General features: G+C 46.9%; 1 protein-coding gene across 1 annotated transcript in view; it reads right to left on the bottom strand.

The window, feature by feature from the left end:
- The window catches only part of DUSP12 (dual specificity phosphatase 12), a 204,736-nt gene that overhangs the window by 44,953 nt on the left and 137,325 nt on the right, over positions 1–22,458 (bottom strand). The window contains exons 4-5 of the mRNA XM_085602900.1: positions 21,832–21,950; positions 15,506–15,599 (exon numbers count right to left, since the gene is read on the bottom strand). Of these exons, the coding sequence (XP_085459026.1) occupies positions 15,506–15,599; positions 21,832–21,950 (213 nt within the window). The remainder of the gene's footprint in view (positions 1–15,505; positions 15,600–21,831; positions 21,951–22,458) is intronic.

The following is a 22,458-nucleotide window of genomic DNA, read 5'->3' as shown; positions in this document are numbered from 1 at the left end:
TTGTCCGTCCGGATCAACACGACTTTGTTGCACAAGTGTACTTGGAACGCCTTCATTGCCAGGAAGATTGCCATCAGTTCTAGAAGGTTGATGTGCATCTTCTTTAGTTGTATTGTCCATAGTCCCTGCACTGTGTAATTGAGTACATGAGCTCCCCATCCCTGGAGAGACGCGTCCGCCGTCAGTATTATTTGTGAAACAGGCTCTTGGAACGGTCGGCCCTTGCAAAGGTTTTGTGGATTCCACCAATGCAGAGAGTTGTATGCCCGACCGCTCACCAACACTAGGTCTTTTAATTGCCCGTAAGCCTGATTCCATTGACGTGCCAAGCACTCCTGAAGCAGGCGCATATGTAGTCTCGCGTGTGGGACTATGAAAATGCAGGAGGCCATCATGCCTATCAACTGCATGAACACTCGCGCAGGAAGGGAGTGTTGAGGTTTGAACTTTGAAATCAGCATCTGCATGCTGTTGATCCTCACTAAATTTGGCTGAGCTGTGGCTGCCAGAGTGTCTATGGTCGCACCTAGGTACTGTTGTACGTGTGCGGGTTGGAGATGTGATTTTGGGTAATTTAGTGAGAATCCCAGACTGTGAAGAAGGTGAATGGTGAGAGACATGTGGTTGGCACATTGCTGGGCTGACTTTGCCTGAACAAGCCAGTCGTCCAGGTAAGGGTAGACGTGAATGTGTAGTCTCCGTAGATGTGCAGCCACTGTAGCTAGGCACTTGGTGAAAACTCTGGGTGCTGTTGTCACACCGAAGGGGAGGACTTTGAATTGGTAGTGCTGCCCCTGAATAGTGAACCTGAGATATTTCCTGTGTGACGGGTGTATGGGGATGTGGAAGTACGCATCTTTGAGGTCTAGTGTGGCTAGGAAGTCTCCCTGTCTGAGCAGCGGGAGAACCTGCTGTAGGGTGAGCATATGGAAATGCTCTGAGAGAATGTAGTGGTTGAGGGGTCTCAGGTCTAGTGTAGGTCTGAGTGACCCGTCCTTCTTTGGTATTAAGAAGTACAGAGAGTACACCCCTGTCCCTTGCTGGTGGACGGGCACGACCTCTATTGCACCTTTTTGCAGCATACTTAGCACTTCCTGCTGCAATAATGCTAAGTGCTCTGAGGACATAGGACGGTGCTTTGGCGGTATTGTGGGTGGAGTGGAGGTTAATTCGAGACAGTAACCGTGCTGGATAACATCCCTGATACTTAAAAAGAGGAGGAACAGGGGCTGTTTATGACAGGTCCAGCATACATAGCCCAGATGTATTCGAATAAGTAAGAAAGTATGCTGTTCCTAAAGAGAATTACTGGTGAAAGAAGAGATAAATGAGTCCCTGAGGTCAGGAGGAAAATCCTCCTTTAGGAAAAAGACCCTCACACACCCGGCAGACTAGCTGTCATATGTCGTCAGCATGTGGCCCAGATGTAAAGTGTCATCATCGGGTCTGCTCCGAATCGGGGCGGCGCTGCAATCCCCGATCGGCGACCCCAATGGCGCCTTTTAATGGAGATCTTTATTCCATAGTTGCCGGTGGGTGAATGCAGGTAAGGGCCTTCAAGTGAGAAGTGTGTGGTGAGGGGAGTGTATTAAAAATAAGTAGTGGGGAACCTGAATGGTGTTTATTAAATGACTGTGGTCCCACTCTTACAATAAAAACAATAGAGTGCGTAATATTACAGTTAGATTGACTGTATTACGCTGTGGTTATAGATGGTCAACATGTTTCTTGCTTAAGTAAAGTAACCGCAATTCTTCAGGACCAGGTGATTCACACACTCATTGGTAGTGGTAGTGGCTTAATTTTGACACTTACCACACATACAGCACCCTAATAAGTGGTGACTAGTGCAGGTTAGGAAAAAATGCCTGAAAGAGAAAAATATATACAGGGACACAAACATATAAATAACAATCACATTGTGACAAGCATTATAGATCTTATCTCTTAACAACTACGATAATCAGTTGTCATGCAAATTCAATACTGCCAAGTGTTCAGCTATAAGGTGGTACTAGTGGTGAACACCCTATAGAAGTGGACTAAAAACAGGAGAATTCTAAAAAAAAAAAAAAAAATTATGTATTTTTGACCACTTCCCACTGTGACTGGTGCTAGGGCAGAAAATTAAGAACGCCGGATGCGCGAGGTGTTTGGTGGCATCGGGGCAGAGATAACAGTTTATTTTAGTTCAACCACTCACCCTTCACTGCAGGGCTGTAAAATCCAACGAGCTGGCGCTGGAGGCAGACACCGGATAGTACAGTGTCCTAATGATACACAGAGCGGCGACCAGCGGGCAGAAGGTGCAGCCACAAGAAAATGGAATAGAGAGCTGATCATTTAGTAGCATGATCATATAGTAAGGAAATCCGCAGAAAATGAGGACCCAGAAGCCACGAGGGGATACTTACAGAAGTCCGTAGTACAGGACGCCTATCCACCTACCCTTGATCCACGCCGACTCGGGGGACGAATCTCAGAACTCCCGAAGGGATTATCTAGCGCAAACCAGCCAATCCGAGCCGTGCACTAATTGCTCCGTCAGAGAGATGTTGGCGGAGAGACTAGTGCGCGATGTTTACATCCGGTAGAGGAAAAGAGAGGGATATGGGCGTGTAGCAGGACGCGCCGTGTAAACCACAGGAAATGATGACGCGGGGTCACGTGTGACAACAGTGTTACGTGAGGAGCCCTTATTGGTTGTTAGAGCTGTGGTTGCTGTGGTAACCAAATGAAATCGTGTCAGTCTAGAATGTTTGGACTTGACGTAATTCCACAGATCGAGCCGCGAAAAGGTATCTATATAAGTGACAAATGCGTGTTGTTGGCACATGATGTAATGTCATCATTGTGTTGCCAACTCGCATATTTTACGTTGCCAGTTCGAATGTTAGGGAAACTGGCATGCATATATCATAGGATATCTATAGGTATCTAATGTGAAGTGATCATTTTGTTGACAACTTGCATGTTAGGGAAACTAAGCGTATCAGAGGATGCCTGTAGGTACATATATTAATATGCTCTGGTGTCTAAGCGTCACATGCTTAAACGAGGGGGGCACACAGGTACAGAACGTCTATCGGAGACAGCTAGTTCAGTCACGTCAGATGTTTGTAAGGCTGCTCCACGGGATGTCCTCGTTCAATCCATCGGTATTCGAAGACAGTCTCATCACCCACCTCTGCTCCAGGGTGAACAGTTTGGTTTTGGTGACATTTTTAGGGGACTGGAGAACTACCCACTTAAAAGAGTCAGGGGAGTGGTTATTTTCACAAAAGTGCTTGGTCATCCTAGTGTTCATTTTTTTGCATCGGAAATTACTCCGATGCTCAATGATTCTCGTCTTCACTGATCTAGTCGTCATCCCTATGTAAGGTAAGTTACACGGGCAGGTTATCAGATAAACGCAGTAGGCAGTATTACAGTTAGTGTGCGTTCTGCATTCCCACGTGATCCCATTAGGAAAGACAATGTCTTTGGTTATTTTAGTTTGAGGACACACCACACAGTTACCGCAAGGGTAGTGGCCCCTGACGGGAGGAAGGTTCCATAAAGTCGATTGATTGGTGTTCACTGGTGGTTTGGGTTTGGGTCTAGTATGTATTAATCTCTCCTTCAAATTGGTGGTGCGTTTGAAGGCAAAACGGGGGTTCGGTATTGTAAGTTCCCCGGTGTGGAGGATACCCCAATGTTTGTTAATGATTTTCTGGAGTTGTGAAGAGTTAGGGGTGTAGGTGATCACACAGGTGAGGCAGTCGTCAGTTTTTTTCTCTCTTGGTTCAAGTAACCCTTCCCTGTTATTGTTGCGGGCACGTTTGTAGGATCTCTGGATGTCCCGGTTCTGGTACCCCCTCTGGAGAAGATTGGTCATGAGGGTTTGTGACTCCTTTTTGAAGTCAGTAACAGCACTACAATTCCTCCTAATACGGAGGAATTGACCAAAGGGTAAATTTTGTTTGAGCGCCCCAGGGTGGTAGCTATTGAAATGTAGTAGACTATTTCTGTCAGTCGGTTTACGATGTAGTGTGGTGCTCATTTGATGATCGTCTAATATGATCAGGAGGTCCAGAAAGGGAAGCTGGTGGTCAGCGATGGTACTCGTGAATTTTAAATATGGATTTAAAGTATTTATCCATTGGCAAAATTCGTTGCAGTGTGCTTGATCACCCTTCCAAAGGATCAAAATATCGTCAATGAACCTCTTCCACAAAAGGATATTAGCTCTGTAAGGGTTCGATTCATTATGGATGGCTCGTTCCTCAAATGCTGCCATGTAGAGGCAGGCCACACTAGGGGCAAAGGTACTCCCCATCGACGTGCCCTGTGTCTGATGGAATAATTGGCCTTCAAACTCAAAAAAGTTCTCTGTAAGAGCTAGAGTGGCACATTCAATAATGAAAGGGCGGGGGGTAGGTGATACCCATTCCAGACTACTCAGTGCATCCTCTATAACATCAAGGGTAGCCCTCTGGGGGATATTCGTATAGAGTGCCTCAACATCGAGGGTGATGAGGAAGTCAACCTCTCCCTGATGTTGGGTGTCCTCTAGAAGCCTGAGTACATCGGTGGTGTCTCTTAAGAATGAAGGGGTGCTTTGGACTAGAGGTTTAAGAAAGTAGTCTGCAAACTGGGAGAGGGGTTCCAACAGGGAACCAATCCCCGAAACAATCGGTCTCCCTGGGGTCGGATTAGTGCCCTTATGTATTTTGGGGAGACAATAGAAGTAGGGAGTTCTTGGTTCGCCGATGACTAGAAAGTTAGCCTCTTTTTTTGTGATCCAGCCCTGAGTTTCGGCATGGAAGACCATGCTCGCGATCAGGGTTTTGAGCCTGTTGGTGGGGTCCTCATGGATGGGAGTATAGTATTTCCTATCCCGTAACTGGCGTTCACACTCAGTGCGGTAATCACAGGTTGACATGATTACCGTTGCGCCACCCTTATCTGCTTGTTTTATGGTGATAAGGGGGTCGTCATTAAGTGAGCGTAGTGCTGCTTCTTCCTCGTTGGTGATATTGTGGAAGGTCGCAGTAGGTTTAGCTTGCTTCCAATCTTTAAGAACGGCCTGTTCATAAGTTAGCACCTCGTTAGGGACCATCCCGCTGTGTGGTGTAAAGGTAGAAGGTTTACGGAGGCCAGAGTCTTCACATTGACCCTCCGGTCCATCCTGAAAGTAAGCTCTAAGGCGTACTTTGCGAAAAAAGGCCTGAATTTCACACATTTCTTTAAAGTGATCGACCTTAGGAGTAGGTACGAAGCCCAGACCCTTCTCAAGTACACGCCTTTCTGTGTCATCTAGAGTGCGGGAAGAGAGGTTAACAACTAGCGTCTCTTGTTCTGGGCTTGGCTCCTGGTCTCCATGGATGTTGAGGGTTGGTCCTGCCAGTGCACTTTCTTGTCGTCTCCTCTTCTCCGCCCTCTTCCTCTGCCCCAGCCTCTGCCTAAAAAAGGGGGGCCTTGTTGGTAGAAGGGAGGGGGCGGAGGGGGACCCGGTTGGAAGTTGGGAAAGTGCCAGAATGGTGGGGTTGGCTGGTATTGTCCCTGGAACGGGATCATAGGATAGTGGGAGTAGTTCTGTTGTCTCTGTCTATTCCGATTGTTGGAGAAGCTGCCCCCACTGGAATCGCTACTCGTATTGGAGTTGCGTCTGGAACCACTAGACTCCTCTTCAGAAGAGTAGCTGTTAAGCGTTGATGTATAATCCGCCTTAAGGTAGGGATAAACCTTTTCCTTATCAAACTTTTTTATATCTTTTTGTAGTTTGGTAATCTTTTGTTTCATTAAAAACTCTTTGTTCTCCGCTATTTCATTGTTGATTTCAGACAATTTAGTTTTGAAAATTGCCGTGGTTAAGGTGACTTTAACAGCCCCCTCCGCATTCTGAATTCTGATCAGAAGAGCATCAGCTAGTCTCTTGGACGTATTAATTATTAGAATCAACCAGTCCCTGGTGCATTTCCATGACACCAGGGACCATTCCTTTTTGAAAATCATATCGTCGAGAAAGAGGCGAGGAAAATTTTTTACAATTAACCCATTCGGGGCGATATTGGCCCTCAGGTATTCTGTCATCATCGCTCCATGCAATGTAATTTTAAGCCATTCCCGTTTCAATGTGGTAAGGGTCATGAGGTCGTCTGATTGGGCTCCAGAGGTGGAACTGTTATCAGGCCCCAGAAGAGACGGAGTTCGTAGAATTTCTGCAGCTATGTCATCGCCAAAACTCAAACCTTGGCAATCATCCATGGTTGAGTGTAAGGTTAGTCTGAGATAGAGGGGCAGCCAATGTACCCAAAATCAGGGGAAGGTAATGTGTAACACAACAGAAAATATATATATATATATATAAGGCCAACAGATAATCTAATGCCTTATGTAGTGTGAATGGACCAAGGCTTCAAAATAATGAATGTCTCTGGTATCCTATGTGGTTCCTACGGGATGACCCCGTGCAAAACATGATACTTAAAAAGAGGAGGAACAGGGGCTGTTTATGACAGGTCCAGCATACATAGCCCAGATGTATTCGAATAAGTAAGAAAGTATGCTGTTCCTAAAGAGAATTACTGGTGAAAGAAGAGATAAATGAGTCCCTGAGGTCAGGAGGAAAATCCTCCTTTAGGAAAAAGACCCTCACACACCCGGCAGACTAGCTGTCATATGTCGTCAGCATGTGGCCCAGATGTAAAGTGTCATCATCGGGTCTGCTCCGAATCGGGGCGGCGCTGCAATCCCCGATCGGCGACCCCAATGGCGCCTTTTAATGGAGATCTTTATTCCATAGTTGCCGGTGGGTGAATGCAGGTAAGGGCCTTCAAGTGAGAAGTGTGTGGTGAGGGGAGTGTATTAAAAATAAGTAGTGGGGAACCTGAATGGTGTTTATTAAATGACTGTGGTCCCACTCTTACAATAAAAACAATAGAGTGCGTAATATTACAGTTAGATTGACTGTATTACGCTGTGGTTATAGATGGTCAACATGTTTCTTGCTTAAGTAAAGTAACCGCAATTCTTCAGGACCAGGTGATTCACACACTCATTGGTAGTGGTAGTGGCTTAATTTTGACACTTACCACACATACAGCACCCTAATAAGTGGTGACTAGTGCAGGTTAGGAAAAAATGCCTGAAAGAGAAAAATATATACAGGGACACAAACATATAAATAACAATCACATTGTGACAAGCATTATAGATCTTATCTCTTAACAACTACGATAATCAGTTGTCATGCAAATTCAATACTGCCAAGTGTTCAGCTATAAGGTGGTACTAGTATACTTTCTTACTTATTCGGATAACATCCCTGCCCACCTGTCCGTGGTGATGGTATTCCACGTGGACAGGAACCGCTGGAGTCTCCCCCCGACAGGTGTTATGTGGTTGGGGGGAAGGGAGAGGGCGTCACTGTTTGTTCTTGGGTGAGGACCTGGTGTTGCCGTAACCGCGTCCTCTGCCCTTGGTGCTGGAGCCACGATATCCACCTCTGTTGTTTGTATCGTAGGTGCCCCCTTTATTGTATGTTTGCTGTGACCCCTGTCCTCTTGCCGCTCCCCTATTTCCGGGGCGACGAAAGGAGCCACTACGAAATGTCTGCGTTTGCAGAGCCCCCATTGACTTTGCAGCGTCAGTGTCCTTTTTGATCTTTTCTAAGGTGGTGTCAACTTCTGGTCCGAATAAGTAGTCGGGGTTGACAGGCTGATTTAGGATGTTATTTTGAATCTCAGGTTTGAATCCGGAGATTCTTAACCAAGCGTGTCGGCGTAACATGACGCTGGTGTTTATAGCCCTCGCAGCTGTGTCGGCAGAATCTAGTGCACACTTAATGGATGCGTTTGTAAGAAGTTGTCCCTCTCTGATGAGGAGCTCCGCTGCCTCTTTGTACTCGTCTGGTAGATGTTGGAGTAGTGACTCTAGCGTGTCATAGTGTGAACGATCGTAGCGAGCCAGGAGTGCCTGTGTATTGGCAATGCGCCAGATGTTTGCTGCTTGGGCTGCAATCCTTTTGCCGGAGGTCTCCAGCACCTTGGACTCTTTGTCCGGGGGAGGAGCATCACCAGTTGTTTGCGAGTGCACTCGTTTGCGAGCGTTAGCAACCACCATGGAGTCCAGAGGTAACTGACCTCTAATGTACATAGGGTCCCCGGGCGCAGGTTTGTATTTTTTCTCAATCCTGGGGTTTATCACCCGTGCCCTGGTTGTTTCCTTGAAAATGTCCTTTGCTGGCTTGAGAACACCTTTTAACATGGGCAGAGTCTTGACAGTCCTCTCTGAGGAGGCGAAAGTGTCCACCAAGAAGTCGTCCTCAACTGTGTCAGAGTGGAGTTGCACTCCATGATTGGCTGCAGCACGTTCTATGAGGGCATTGAAGGCACCAGTGTCCTCTGTGGGAGATGTTTTTGCGCCGTAAAGCTGCGTGTCCTGGGTATCTGTTGTGGCACCCGGGTCTGCAGGGTCATCCCAAGCTTGATCTGGGTCCTGCTGCTCCTCAGGATCTATATCCCTGGGGTAGGTGGTATCATCACCCATGGAATCCTCCATTGCGTCCGTGTCGGAGGGCGTCGGAGAAAAGGACTGGGGATCTGGATAGGAGGTGTGCAGGCCTTTATATAGAACCGGTTCAGATTCTGCTGGCAGTTTCTGCTTTAGAGGGATTCTGTAAGAGTCCAAAGCCTGGTCTGGCGTGACCTTCCGTTTTCGGAGCATGAGTCTGCCGGTGTCGGCGTCGATGAATTGGGACGGTGAAGGCCCAGTAGGAGAGTGTCCAGTAGATGGGGACCTTGTCTGGTTGACACGTGTTCGGATCTCAAACATTTTTGGCGCTGTGGACGGCGGCAAACCAAAAGTGATGTTGGTTGGTGCCGAAGGTGCCTTTCGAGCCTTTTTCGGGTCGGAGCCCGACGTGGACTGGAGGGCTGCCTGTTCTCTGATGCGTTGCAATGACGCTGCAACTTGTCGCACCGAGAACGCCGAAGGTTCTTTGGTGCCGAGTGGTTCTGTAGAGGTAGGCGTGGACTTCTTTGGAGCCACAGGGTCATCGAATCGAGGAGAGGTAGTAGCGGTCGACGGCGTCGATGACTGGACCCTAGTCGCTGCCTTGGAAGTGGACTCCGATGGAGCGGCCATTTTAACCTTGGTGGTCGGGGCTGATTGCTTCGGTGCCGGGGGCCGAGGCGCTTTGGCGGTACCAATGGCCTTCCTTTTCGGGTCGACATCCGCTGCAGTGAGTTCGGCGCCGAAATCCCGTTTTGTGCGTTCGGAGCCGATGGTTTTGGCTGGCGTCGAAGGAGTGGAGGTCTTCGAGCCGACCACTGCCAGTTTCACTTTCGGTTTCTGTTGAACCGGTGCGACGATTGGTTTTGGTTTCGTTGAAGGGAAACCAGTCTTTTTTGGTAATAATGGCTCTCGCTGGATGTTCGAGGCCGGGCCAGAAGGCGGGGCCGAAGAACTGTGGGATTGATCTCGGGTAAGGCCCGAAGGCGATCCCTCGACCGGAGCCGTAGACTGACGCACTTTGATAGCCTCCGTTTGGACGGGTAGGCCCTGCTCTTCACCAGAGCCATCTTCTTCGGCCCCAAAGGCCTCATCGTAGTCTCCTACCTCATCGTCGGCTTCTTCCCTGTGAAAAAGCGCTTCATCGGCGTCTTCCGATCGGGAATCGTGTTCGGAAGCGGGGCTGGAGTTTGTCTTCCACGCTTTCAATATCTTCGTCCTCGGTGCTGAAGATGTTGGTCGGGGCCGGTGCCGATTGCTGCGCTTCTAATCTCGCTGCCAGTCGATTCCGGAGAGTCTCCTTGGATCGGAATCGGGCACAGGCCATACATTTCGATTCATCGTGATCCGGCGAGAGGCATTTGTTGCACACCGGGTGGACGTCGATATGTGGATATTTGGCGTGGCAAACAGGACACCGTTTGAATGGGGTCCTCGATTCCATAGTCGATGTAAGGTCGATGGTCGAATTAAACGGATCCGAAAAAACTTGATAAGTTTGCTAAACTAGCAAGTAAGCTGTCGATACCGAGCGGGAACAGTACCGACGAAAACTAAAGGCCTTTTGGCCTTAAACTAAATTTTCCTAGCTTGAGTCAAGATCAGCACATCCGAACCCAATAGCGGAAAAAAATAATCTGAGGATGGAGAGGATGCCCATGCGCACTGTGGTCCAGGGGAGGAGTCACCTATCTCAGGATACTTCGAAGACTCTTCCAGGACAACAACGTGCAAACATCTGGACCCAACACTAGGCGGCGATCTATGCACAGATATGAATTCAGCAGCCCACATGCCTCGAACCTGGGGAACCGCTTTCAAGTTTCAGCGTGCTCTCCCTGTGCCAACCGCCCCTCCAAAAAATGGCTGAAACATGCAGATATAAAAAGAGAAAATACTGTATTATCACCACGGTAATACTTGCTAAATTCCTGTTGGGTGAACGCCTTGGGATGCCAAAAGTGACAATTGGTTAAGAAAAAGAATGTAGAATAACATCCAGAGCGGTTGACTATAGAAAGGGGGAACCGGGTTCAAGGCTGTGTATGCTGCCTCAGTGTGTGAGAAGCTGGCCTTTTATATGATGTACACTTATGTAAGTGGACACCTTGCACCAGTCCAGACAACCCTTATGGTAATTAAAGAGGTCGTAGACAACCATAGAAAGCTCTCCAAGTCAGGCTTAGTCCAGAAGGAGTGTAAAGCAGCTTGTTTTACCAGAATGCATAAAATATGTATTTATTATATAATACTCATTAGCACATAGAAATATCTCCTACCCGGAGATATGCAAAATGTGCACAATACTTTAGCAAATAAACAGTAAATAGCACAAAATACACAGTGGACCCCGGAGGTATGGGGGGTGTGGGGTGTGGGCTTGGGGGGAGCAAACCATATACTAAGAAAGTGGTACAATAACCACGACTTGGGTCAAGACAATGTCGAGAGGATGTAGAAGTGCTGGGGACCCCAGGAACCACCCAAGGTGAGTACATAGGGACCCCACAGAGCATGTGCAGAGTGGGAAAACGGCTGCGTACTCCGAACAACTCTACGTGTAAGTCGTTGTTGGATTTTTGAAGATTAAGGACCCTTCCCAGTGGACCCTGAAGAAACCCTGTTGAAGACAGAAGGTTGGAGAGCCACCCCACCCGTGGATACCCTAATACTCACCTTACCTACACCAGGGAAGCCAGGTGCATACGTGTGAATTGGTGTAGGAAACTGCCGTCGAACCCAATGGAGGACTTCAGGAAAGTGCTGCTGTTGCAGAAGGAGAAAGTGTCCAGTGGAATCTGAAAGTGGATTCTAGATCAGAGGTACCTGCAAACAGAGGGGACAGAGTCTATTTCACTCAGGGATGACCCGAAGACGATGTCGGATGTTGCAGGATGGGCAACAAGGACCTTGACTCTGCAGCTGTGAGGACCAGGCAACGCTGAGGAGGACCAGGAGTCGTGCACGAGCTGTCCCACGAAGGATGTCAAGTGCTGAGGGGTCGGTGTCTGGCGGGAACACCAACAAGCCTTGGCAAAGCAACCAACGCAGGAATCAAAGAAGGAGCAACGTCGGGACCAGCAAGATACAGGGGACTCACCAAAGGCAGGGGAGTCAAGGCAGGGTCTAGCAGAAAAGAAAAAAGTATGACCCTCAAGTGGACCCACAGGCCGGAGGCACTGGAGTCATGAGAGGACCAAGCAGCTCACCAAATGATGCAGGCCACGATACACGTGGTGTGGCCCAAGATTCTAGTCACAGGAGATGCTCGAGGTAGGGGCTAGTTGGAGCCCTAAGATCTTCTTGGAAAGAAATCAACAAGCATTTGCAACTGCAAGTTGACGCGGTGCACAAGGGTTCGAATATTGCAGCCCCCACGAAGGATCCTGGTCTCAAACTTGGTAAGAGGGCAGGGTAGGCCTCAGGAGCTTTGGAAAACCAACACCTGTGTTGCAGAACCATTCAGAGTCTGGAGGAGCTCAGGATCAGCAGACCGGTCAACTTAGTTGCAGTGCCTGCGAATGCATGGGAGTGACTCCTTCACTCCAAGGGAGATTTCCCTCAAGTGTCTTTGATGCTTCACAGGCCTTGGAAGCTTCCTGTATGATGCACAGGCACAGACGATGCAGCAGACTGAAAGGGGGATGAAGTTGAGCCCAAAAGAAAGTCCAGCAAATTCTAGAGTGCCCAGACGGTTGAAGCAGAAGTGGTATCTGATCTGAATCTTATCCCACGACGAATCTAGGGATCTACACCCAGGTAAGCCCTTAAGTACCCTAGGGAAAGTGTTGGGAAGAATCAGTGGACCCTCCCATGGAAGGGTCTGGACAGTGGGGAGTTTACTACCATGTCCTTTGTCCAGTTTCGCACCAGAGCGGGAGCCAACGGCTTTCAGAACTGGTTTGAACTGGACTATGCACAAGGACATCAAATGTGCCTCTCATGCAAACTGAGTGGCGCTGGCAAGCGCATCTACCCCACCCAAATACACTAAACCCTGTCTGGGAGGTGGTCAGACCTCCCTGTGTCTATTGTTCTGCCTTCCCCTGCTCGAGCTTGGCTCAGCAGCAGGAGGGCAGAATCGTGTCTCTGGTCAGCAGCAACCATTTGTGCTGTCCGGGTCAAGAAGGCTGGTATCGGAAACACATAGCCTAACAGAGGGCTCTTCCAGTGCTTGGAATCATACCTCCCACACCTTTTACAGTGTGGGGGTATGATTCCAACATGTTTGATACCAAACATGATAGGCTTCGTTGCAGCCGTTTGAGATGCTCATCGCGTAATTACGTGGTGCCCCTCTGTATAGTATATGGCTGCTTCACTGACAACCCAGGAGAATGGACTCTGTAGGCTGCAGGGGTATCCTGCTAATGCAGGAAAAACCCTCTAACTTAGAACCATGCACCATGTCATCAGGATTGCAAAGGCCTGCTATAGGGGTGACTTAAAGGTTTTAAGTGCAGTGATCCTAGATATAGGAAACCTAGATCTTTAGTAAGAGGTGCTAGCACCAGCTTACACATGCTGCAATGGCAGGCCTGTAGTTCCATTTTGAATGGTGACTCATGGGTGGCATAATACATGCTTCAGCCCATGGGAGACCTCTGGGTTACCTATGCCCTGGGTAAATGGGTACCATATACTAGGGACTTATAAGGGTACCCCCAGTATCCAATCTGGGGTGTACCTAAGTACTGAACACAACAATCTAGGGAGAAAGCAGATAGACTGGGGTCCTGATTAGCAGGATCCCAGTCAGACTAGTCAATACAGCTAAGCGCCAGGCAAAAAGTAGGGGTAACCATAGAAGCAAAACCTACCTTCCTACACCATGCCAATTCCCAGAACAAGCTCAAATCATGCAGTCTTCTAAACATTGAAAAATACTTACACAGCATGCGTGAACAAGTTCACAACTGCCTACATTTGCAAACAAGGGCCAATTTTTTAACTATGCAGTTAACCAATGAGGGCCACTGTTAATTTGGTGCCCAGGATTATTTTCTGTCCCAATCTGATCCTGCCATTGGGCAGTGCCTAAAGGAGCAAATGAAAGGCATCATCCTGCCCTGCATTGATTCTTAGGGGACACTGGAGGCTGAAATTACTTTTCAAACGTTCTATAAATTAGATGGAACAATAGTAAGGCAAATATGTTTATTAATTTTTTTTGTTTAATATTTGCATCAAAAGCATATTGCAGCCTTCCTTCCTTCTTTTATTAGTAGAGAAATAAACAGCTAATGCTTTGGGAGTAACAGACCCAAATCCGGGCAGTTTAAAACTTGGAGAAACCAATCTAAAGTTTGGTGATTTTGAACAAGTATTGCAGCAATACAGCTCGTCTTCAAAGTGTAAGAATCTAATATCTATAACGATGTGCTTATTTAAACAATGTACATAGGTGTTAAACCCAACTGCCCTACTTAAGATATTAGAGTGACATATTGGGTTTCATGGGCTTTCCACTGTTAAAAAGCTACCCAGAGGATCATTTTTAAACAAGTGTCAATTTATTTGTAGACTAGCAAAAAGTCTCAAATGTCACTAAGAAGGGCTATGAGGCGCAGCGAAAGCTAGAGGGCCCCATGCTCTACCTTGCATGGAATCAAGGTTCACACCCTACAAGCTTTAAAGGGCAGTGTGAACCAGTACATTTCCACAAACTGTTCAGTTTGAGGTGGCCCACACAGCACCAACCAGGTGGTCCATCCAGGGTTGTGCAGTCTTGGGCCTTATCCTGCCTTCCAAGAGACCAAGTGGAGCAGAGTGGAATAGGGCCATCTGCTTATACTATAGGCGGCTGCAATTCCCCCTCACCTAGCCGGCTGGGCGAGATCACAGACTCTTCTACACCTCGCACCCTCCTCCTAACAGTGGCTCGTGCCAGCTCTTTTTTTATGAATGGAAATGCTGTATGCAAATTAAGGCAACCCTAGAAAAAAAATGGCAGACGCGGATGCTTCCATTTGACAAGGGGGAATATCTGGAGCCTTAGGCGCTGCACACTCGAAAATGCAGGTATGTGGGAAGAGTCAGAAGCTCTAAAGAAGTGTGAGTGGACACTGTTGACACCAAAAATATGAAGGATCAGAGTTAAAATGTTCAGTGCGAGTGGAGGGTGCTGGAGAGGAGGTGTCCCTGCCGGGACCGAGGCGACCCCGTTAAGTCCTGAATATCAACTGATGTGTAGCTGCCAGCGTGAGCCCTGCAGAAGTAAACAATGTGGCTGGGGGACGTGAAGCAACTCTCGTGAGCCCCTAGGGTTGAAAGCCTAAGCACAAAAACCCCTACCCACCACCCACATCACACAACCCATCCCAATCCAAGCCCCCAAATCACTACTCCAGCTGTTCTTCCATGTTTATTTTCCTCCTCAGCAGCGCTTTGGGATGTAGATGTAAACAAGCAACGTGTGGGAGGTGCAGCAGTAATGATGACGCAGGGCCGCCAAGGATGGGGGCAACAAGAAACAGAGTGGGGGCTGCAGCCACAATGATTAAAGATAAAGTGTGGCGGCCGGAAACAAAAAACACTGTTTACGTGAAACATTTATGGCACGTGTCAAGTGACAAGGTCTGAGGCAGTGCTAAAGTAACGTAGCGGGAGGGATGAGGGAAGGAAAGGGCGTCAGCAAGCAACGGAGCTGGAGATGCGGCTGCAATGATAAATAAGCCGAAAGAAAAAAAATTGTGCGTCAGACAAACCATAAATAAATGAACGAGTAAGTCAGGATGCAACAGGGGCAGGCACCATGGGAGGAAACCAAACACCAAAAGGCGGGACAAAAACAACAAAGGGACCATAGAAAAGCAAGATTGTATGAGGGGCACTACAAGGAACCAATGAAAAAAGATGGGCGTGCAGAAAGCCCACAGAGTAGACACCACATGTCTCGAAGAGACAGCGCATGCTCTGCCTAGGAGAGACCTAAAATGGGGGTGTGATTAGTTTTACACAGCAGGTGCCTAGTAATTTGTATTTTAATTTTTACAGAAATAAATCATACCTGCACTTTCTGCACCTATAGACTGCCTCATTGTACTTTCCTTGAGGAATGGAAGTTGGGTCGTCAGCAAACACCTTTGACAAATCCTTCAGCTCTGCAAATAGAGATAATGGAATCTGTACTGTTAACAGTAGTAACACATGGTAACGAGGAAGGGTGGAAAGTGTTTTTATAACTGAGATATCACTATACGTCTCTAAAGGAAGAAAGGCAGAGAAAGGTATGCGTAGGAACATTTTACTAAGTGCTGCACAGAAATTACTTCACAAACTATTTTTGTTTTCCTCGTCCTCATCACTTCAGAGGTTGAGCACATTTTATTTAAGTGGAAGGACACTACACCAATGAGACCTTGAAGAAGGAATTGCAAGCACAGCCCTCTAATTTAGCAGGTCAACAAAAGATAAGATGACAACTTCTAAAATCCCCACTCCACTGCATTGGGAGAATGCACCAAGTACACAAAAGCACACGTGATGCTGGCAGCCACCTGCACATACACTGCCTACCCAAGCAAGCACCTATTCTGTTTTTTCTAAAAAAAAAATAATAAAAAAAAGTTAGATTTTACAAATGTAGGTTTGAAGGCTCTTCTGAAAACTAGTGCTATGCAGTAGAGCAGCGACAGCTAAAGGATTTGTACATTTGAAACACATCCTGTAATTCTGTGTCAGGACCAGAGGTGAGGAAAACACTACTCTTTTCCCTTTTTTTCTCTCCAATAACCATAACATCATAACAATATTAAACTAAGTTTCACAGCAACACTGGGGAAAGGGAAAGACTAGGTCCCATCCAATCATATTCTAGGCTGCTTCTTATAACCCTGTCCCTTTCTTCATGCCCCCTCTTTCTTCACTGCTCCAGGAGACCTTCAGTTAATTGATTCCAGCTCTGCTCTGAGGGGTCTAGGAATGTCTTACGCACTGTAACCGATTGTAAAGTTAATGATTAAATTAACCATTTTCCCCCCCTCTCCCTATTTTGCTTGCAGAGCAGTGGAAACGCTTCTGAACTTTGCACTCGACTTTCAATGGCTTGAATCGCGTCAGCATGGCCATGTTACACGGATTGGTGCACAGACCTCACGAGGGTGATCTTACTCCAACGGGGTTTCCTGAGCAACCTCTCACTGGCAGAGCAGGATGGTGGACAGTGCCTGGTCATAAATCCTAAGGACTTCAACGAGTGGCTGGTACTCCTCCACTTAAAGATGGAGAACATTCACCAATCCCAATTTCCCACTCTATTACATATTTCTCCAATTTAAATTGAGGCTTCAACATTCATTCAACATTGCACTTAGAGCAAGTGGTATGGTCAGCCTAGATGGCATTCTGCTGCTGGATCAATGTCTGGGGAGGCTCTCAGAACCTATTAAAATCTCTCTGCTTGATCATTAACAAGAAGGCCGTACCTACACCAACACAAAGCACCACATTCCTTGGGTTCGCGATAGACTTCAATGAGACTACCTTAAGCCTCCCCCTCAATGAAAATGTCAAAGACTACGCAAGAACTTCACAAGGATCTTTCACGGCCAAACACATCCTACATCAGATTGCCCGATTGATCAGCCTCCTCTTGCCATCCAAACAGACCATATTCCCAGCACCCACTGCATTAAATGACCCATCAATGGTGAGTAGACTACCATCTTCGGAGGGGACTAAACTATTCGGAAACACCTCGATTGAACAAGGCCAAGGAGGAAAACAGATGTTGGCTATCTGTCATGGAGCAGGAGAGTGATCTTCGGTTCCAACCTGTAATTGAACACCGAATCAGATGTCAGAAGAAGTGATTGGGGAGCGAGTTGTGGTGACGAAAATAGTCAGTTCAAGAACAGAGACTTCCCATCAACTCTTGGCAGGGTCTTATGTGTTGCAGTGCTGGACCAAAGACCGATTTTAAAGATGCATCCTTCTGAAGATGGACAGCATCTCAGAGGTACGCTATATCAACCACCTGGGAGAGAAAACATCAAAGGCCTGCTAGGAACTGGCCAGAAAATTCTGCAACATTTGCCTCAACAGCCATATATAGTTGATGGGGAAATACCTCCTGGACACATACAACAATGTGGTGATTTGGCATTCTTGACACTCGCAGGACATGAGCCTGTAGAAACTGGACTCAGTGGGATTCAAAGAGATGGCAACAGATGGAGCTTGTTCATTCTTGATCTTTTGCCTCAATACTGTACCACCGAGTAGAACTGCACTTCAGCCTGAAACTGGACCTGAACGCGGCATGTTATGTTATGTTATGTTATGTTACTTGGCATTTATAAAAGCGCGCGGCTACTCCCAGGAGTGTCCCGGCGCTGACAAGGAAACCCGTAAAAACAGAACCCTCAGAAAGTCAGAAACCAATCATCAAAACAACAGCGTTTTTAACTTGGGACGAAACAGCAAGAGATCATTTTCCCCACGCAACTCAGTGGGTAAATTATTCCAGAGTGCCGACACACATACCTGGATAGACCGACATCCCATCCGAGTGCGATAGAACCTAGGGGTCAATAGCAAACGAGAGGATTAGGACCTTAGATTACGGGCGGGGACATAGTGCACGCATCTGGCACTTAGATAGGAGGGGCCGATGTCATGGAAGGCCTTGAAGGCAAGTATTAATGCTTTAAAAGCTACCCTTTTACGTACAGGGAGCCAATGGAGTGATCTAAGCAGAGGGGACGTGTGCGTACGGCGATCAGCTAGAAAAATTGCTCGAGCAGCAGCATTCTGGGTCACCTGCAGCCGATTAAACAAATATTCCGGAAGACCTAGATAAAGAACATTTGCGTAATCTAGCCGAGAAACTATCAAGGCTTGTAAGACTACCTTCCTGTGGTACATAGAAAGCAGAGGTAAAAAATTACGCAACATCCTAAGTAGTCCGAAACAAGTGCCAACCACAGATTGAACCTGGGCGACCGTGGAAAGATTACTGTCCTGTTTAACTCCCAAGTTCTTTACCGTCGTGGCCAGGACGGTTGGAGGTGACATATCCGATGGCCACCAATCACGCCAATCATCTTCTGGTAAGCAACCGAAGAAAACCATTTCTGATTTTTCAGAATTACATCGAAGGTGGTTAATATTGAACCAGTTAAACACCGCCGAGAGGCACAATCTAATCATCTTCCCATCCAATACTTCCCCTTTGGCACATGTGAACAGTAGTTGCGTATCGTCCGCGTAGGAGACGGTTTTAACGCCAAAAGATTCAACCAACTGTGCCAGGGGAGCAACATACACATTTAACAATGTGGGGCTCAGGATAGAACCCTGGGGAACTCCCACATTCATAGATTGGTCCCCTCCTTTTGAGGCCCCCATCCAAACAGCTTGCTGGAGATTGGTAAGGTAGGACCGAAACCATTGTAAAGCATTGCCTCCGATACCGCACCTCCAAAGACGATCGAGAAGAAGGCCATGGGGAACGGTATCGAAGGCTGCAGATAAATCCAGCAATACCAATACTGCTTTCCCGCCTTTATCCAAAGAAACTTTTATAGACTCCGAGATCTCAAGGAGAGCCGTTTCGGTGCTATAATTGGCACGGAAGCCTGACTGGCTAGCGTGTAGAACACCGTTGGATTCTACAAACTCTCCGAGAACCTGATTAACATATTTCTCCAGAGTCTTGGATAAGGCGGGGAGCAGTGAAATAGGTCTATAGTTGCTGGCAGTCCAAGGATCGGCAGAGGGTTTTTTTTAGAAGAGGAAGAATTTTCCCACATTTCCAGCTATCTGGGACTGTCCCCCTGGATAGTGAGAGGTTCAGCACCCGGTTAACTGCCGGGTTAATTACCTCTGCTATTGAAGCCAGAATCTTTGCCGGGCAAGGATCGACCGGAGATCCTGTCTTGAGGGAACGAAGAAGGAGTAAGGATTTTTCTAAAGGCAATTCTGGAATATGGAGTAGACAGTTCACAGAAGGAGGTGACTGTAAAAAAAGACTATCCAGATTTCCATAACAGTCAGGGCCAGCGGCTACAAAAGTGGACTGTAGAGCAGAGATTTTATTGAAAAAAAACTGAGCAATGCTGTCAGCCCAAGCATTCGTAGGAACAAAAGGGTTTCTCAGCGCAGCAGGGGCCGTAAAGTCTTTTACGACCTTGAAAAGTTCTTCACTTTTGTTTCCTGCTTTCTCAGTTTTTTCGTGGAGAAAGTTCATTTTTCCCAGCCGAACTTCTTTATAGTAAGCTTTTAGTGCGTTCTTATAGGTTAGCCTGGCCCGTGGATCATAATCCTGTCTCCATTCCCTTTCTAGGCATTTACAGGCACTCCTGCTCTTCCTGAGTTCCTCCGTAAACCAGGGAGCAGAAGGTCTTCCTCTATCAGCTACTCGCGTTTTAAGAGGGGCGATGCTATTCACACAAATTTCAAGCCAATTTTCTAAGGAGGATACAACAAGAGCAAGATTATCAGTAAATGACAAAGGGTGAGTTTCCAGAAAAGCTCCCACGGCTACTGTGGTCATATATTTAAATGACCTAAAATTGTTAGTCCGTAGTGCATCAGTGGACACCTTCCTTCAGGATTGGAGCAGAGAAGCTGGTTGCGCTTTTCTCCCATTCGCAATGAGCACACACCTCTCCGCCCAACCGAGACAGTAAAAGGCAGACCTGATCCTAGTAAACCCAATACGGAGAGCTCAAGTTTGGTATGCAGTTCTGATAGAATTTTCTCAGGATTCTCCAATGTATCTTTTCCTATTTCATGAACTTCTCCAGAATCCACCAGAGAACCCCCACAGACTAGTGGTAGAAAGCACTCTGCAGCTTATCAGCTTATGGCATGGCAGATTACAGGGAACAATTGAAAATCCCAGAACTTTAACAAAAACTAGAGTTTCAGCTCCAAAGCATCGGCAGATGGAACAGTTGTTTTGTTGAGTTCTATAAAGCGCATACTCGACCCGAAGGTATCGGAGAGCTTTACATGAGCACCAGTTGCGTTACAGACAGACACATTTATCTTTGTTAGGCACGGGGAGAGTAAGTGATTTGCCCAGAATCACAGGATGTCGAGTGTCCCTGCTGAGACTCAAACCCGGTTCCCTAGCTTCGAGGTTGACCGCTCTAGCCTTTGGCCTCATAGTTAAATGATACAAGACAGTCTTGTTGAGATGGATGGGATCATACTTGCATAGGGGCATGAATCCCGTGGGATCAGATGTTGTGCACATCTTTAGATCTGCCATTTAAGCAGGCTGTGCTCCAATTGACAGTTCTCCTGTGGGTCAACATCCTTTAGTTAGGAACCTAAATACTTCTCCCTGTGGGGTGTCCACAGGGTACTTTACCTTTTCTTCTCTTGGCAGAGATCAACTATCTGTCTAGATAGGAAATTCAAGTAAATTGGCCATGCTTTTGTACCTCATATCCTGTACACGAGTTTCGGACACCAGTGCCCTGGACATTATAGGGAGACAAACAAAGTTCAACTCTGAAACATATATATATATATATATATATCCTTTGACGACACTGCTAAGCTGTGTGTGGTGAGGTGCGTCAAGGCATACAAGACCATTACAGAGGAACTGCGCCCTCCAGGCGAAAGGAAACGGTTGATCGCTATTTGAAAGCCCTTTAAAGCGGTTACCTCCCCAGCTCTTGCCAGATGGGTTCGTTGGGTCATGCAAGAGGCAGACCCTGACACTAATATTTGTGGAGCACATACTGCTCGAGGGGTCATGGCTTCAAAAGCTTTTTTGCTAGGAGCCAGACTAGAAGAAATAATGAATGCAGGAAACTGGCCTTCTGATTCGAACAATCCATTCACAGATCTGGTTACATTAGTTGTCAACAGGCTTTGGACTCATGTAAACTTCACCTGCAGTCCTGACAGAATTAAACATTTCTTGGTAATCCTAATGAAAGCTTTCAATTCTATTAAAAACACAGAGGCGAGGATTATGTCTTTTAATTACAGGGAATGGAACTTCCAAGTAAGAATAAGCTGGGTACTTGGAATGACATCTGTTGCAAGGAGAAAGAGGAGACATGAAGAGAGACTAGACTGAGGCGCAGCGAAGAATATGATTGGGTGGAACTTTGTGTCTTCCTTTCCCAGGAGTTGTTGGGAAATCTAGTTTACCACTGCTATGGAACTGTTACAAATATGTTACTATTATAAGTTTTTGACTGCTGGAGAAAATATAGTGAAAAAAGAGGAGTGAAACCCTCACCTCTGTGTCCTTAATAGAATTGAAACTTTCTGTTACAATACCTAGGAACTTTTTCACCCCACACAGACTTTAAAACTCATGCAATGACTAAAAAGTGAGGTCATTACCTCTCCATTTGTACTCACCAGTGTATTTCATTGCCACCTTCTGCAGCCTGTATTGTTTGTATATGGCACTTGTTGCATCGACTTCACAGCCCATTGCTTCGTACAGCTTAAGTTGGCATACAAACTCCTCGATCATGCTGTGGAAACAAAGGGGTATGACTCTTTAAGGCGAAAGTAACTTCTTTAAACGTTGCACAGTACGTCAACAAGTAGCAATGTCAAACCTGCTTGCATATTTCACAAATCAAATCAATAAAACGGAAAATCATTATTTCCCCAAAGTGTTGGTGTTATTCTGGTATCTTCAGGTTAACATCCGGCTTAATCAAATAATGGATAGTGCTACAAATCAGCTATGTGAGTTGGTAAATATGCTGTTCAGGTGACAGAGCCTTACGTACCCTTTCTGCAAGCCGAAGCTCCCCTGCCTCATTCTGAGCTGCGTGGAGCGTCAGTGTTTTAGAGACAGCAGATATTATTCCATTGCAGCTGCCTACACACAACTCTCATGGCTTGACGGAGTAATGGCCCTCAGATTTTCTGCCATGTTTCCGCCCACTTTAGAGTGGGGACACAGGGTCAGCTTTCACTGCCGTCACGACCAGAAAAACAGTGGTAAGGGGCAGTGAAAACGTTTACATTACC

The sequence above is a fragment of the Triturus cristatus genome, chromosome 4_2 (genome assembly GCF_964204655.1).
Source record: "Triturus cristatus chromosome 4_2, aTriCri1.1, whole genome shotgun sequence".
Taxonomy (NCBI): domain Eukaryota; kingdom Metazoa; phylum Chordata; class Amphibia; order Caudata; family Salamandridae; genus Triturus; species Triturus cristatus.
This window is presented reverse-complemented; position numbering and strand designations above follow the sequence as displayed.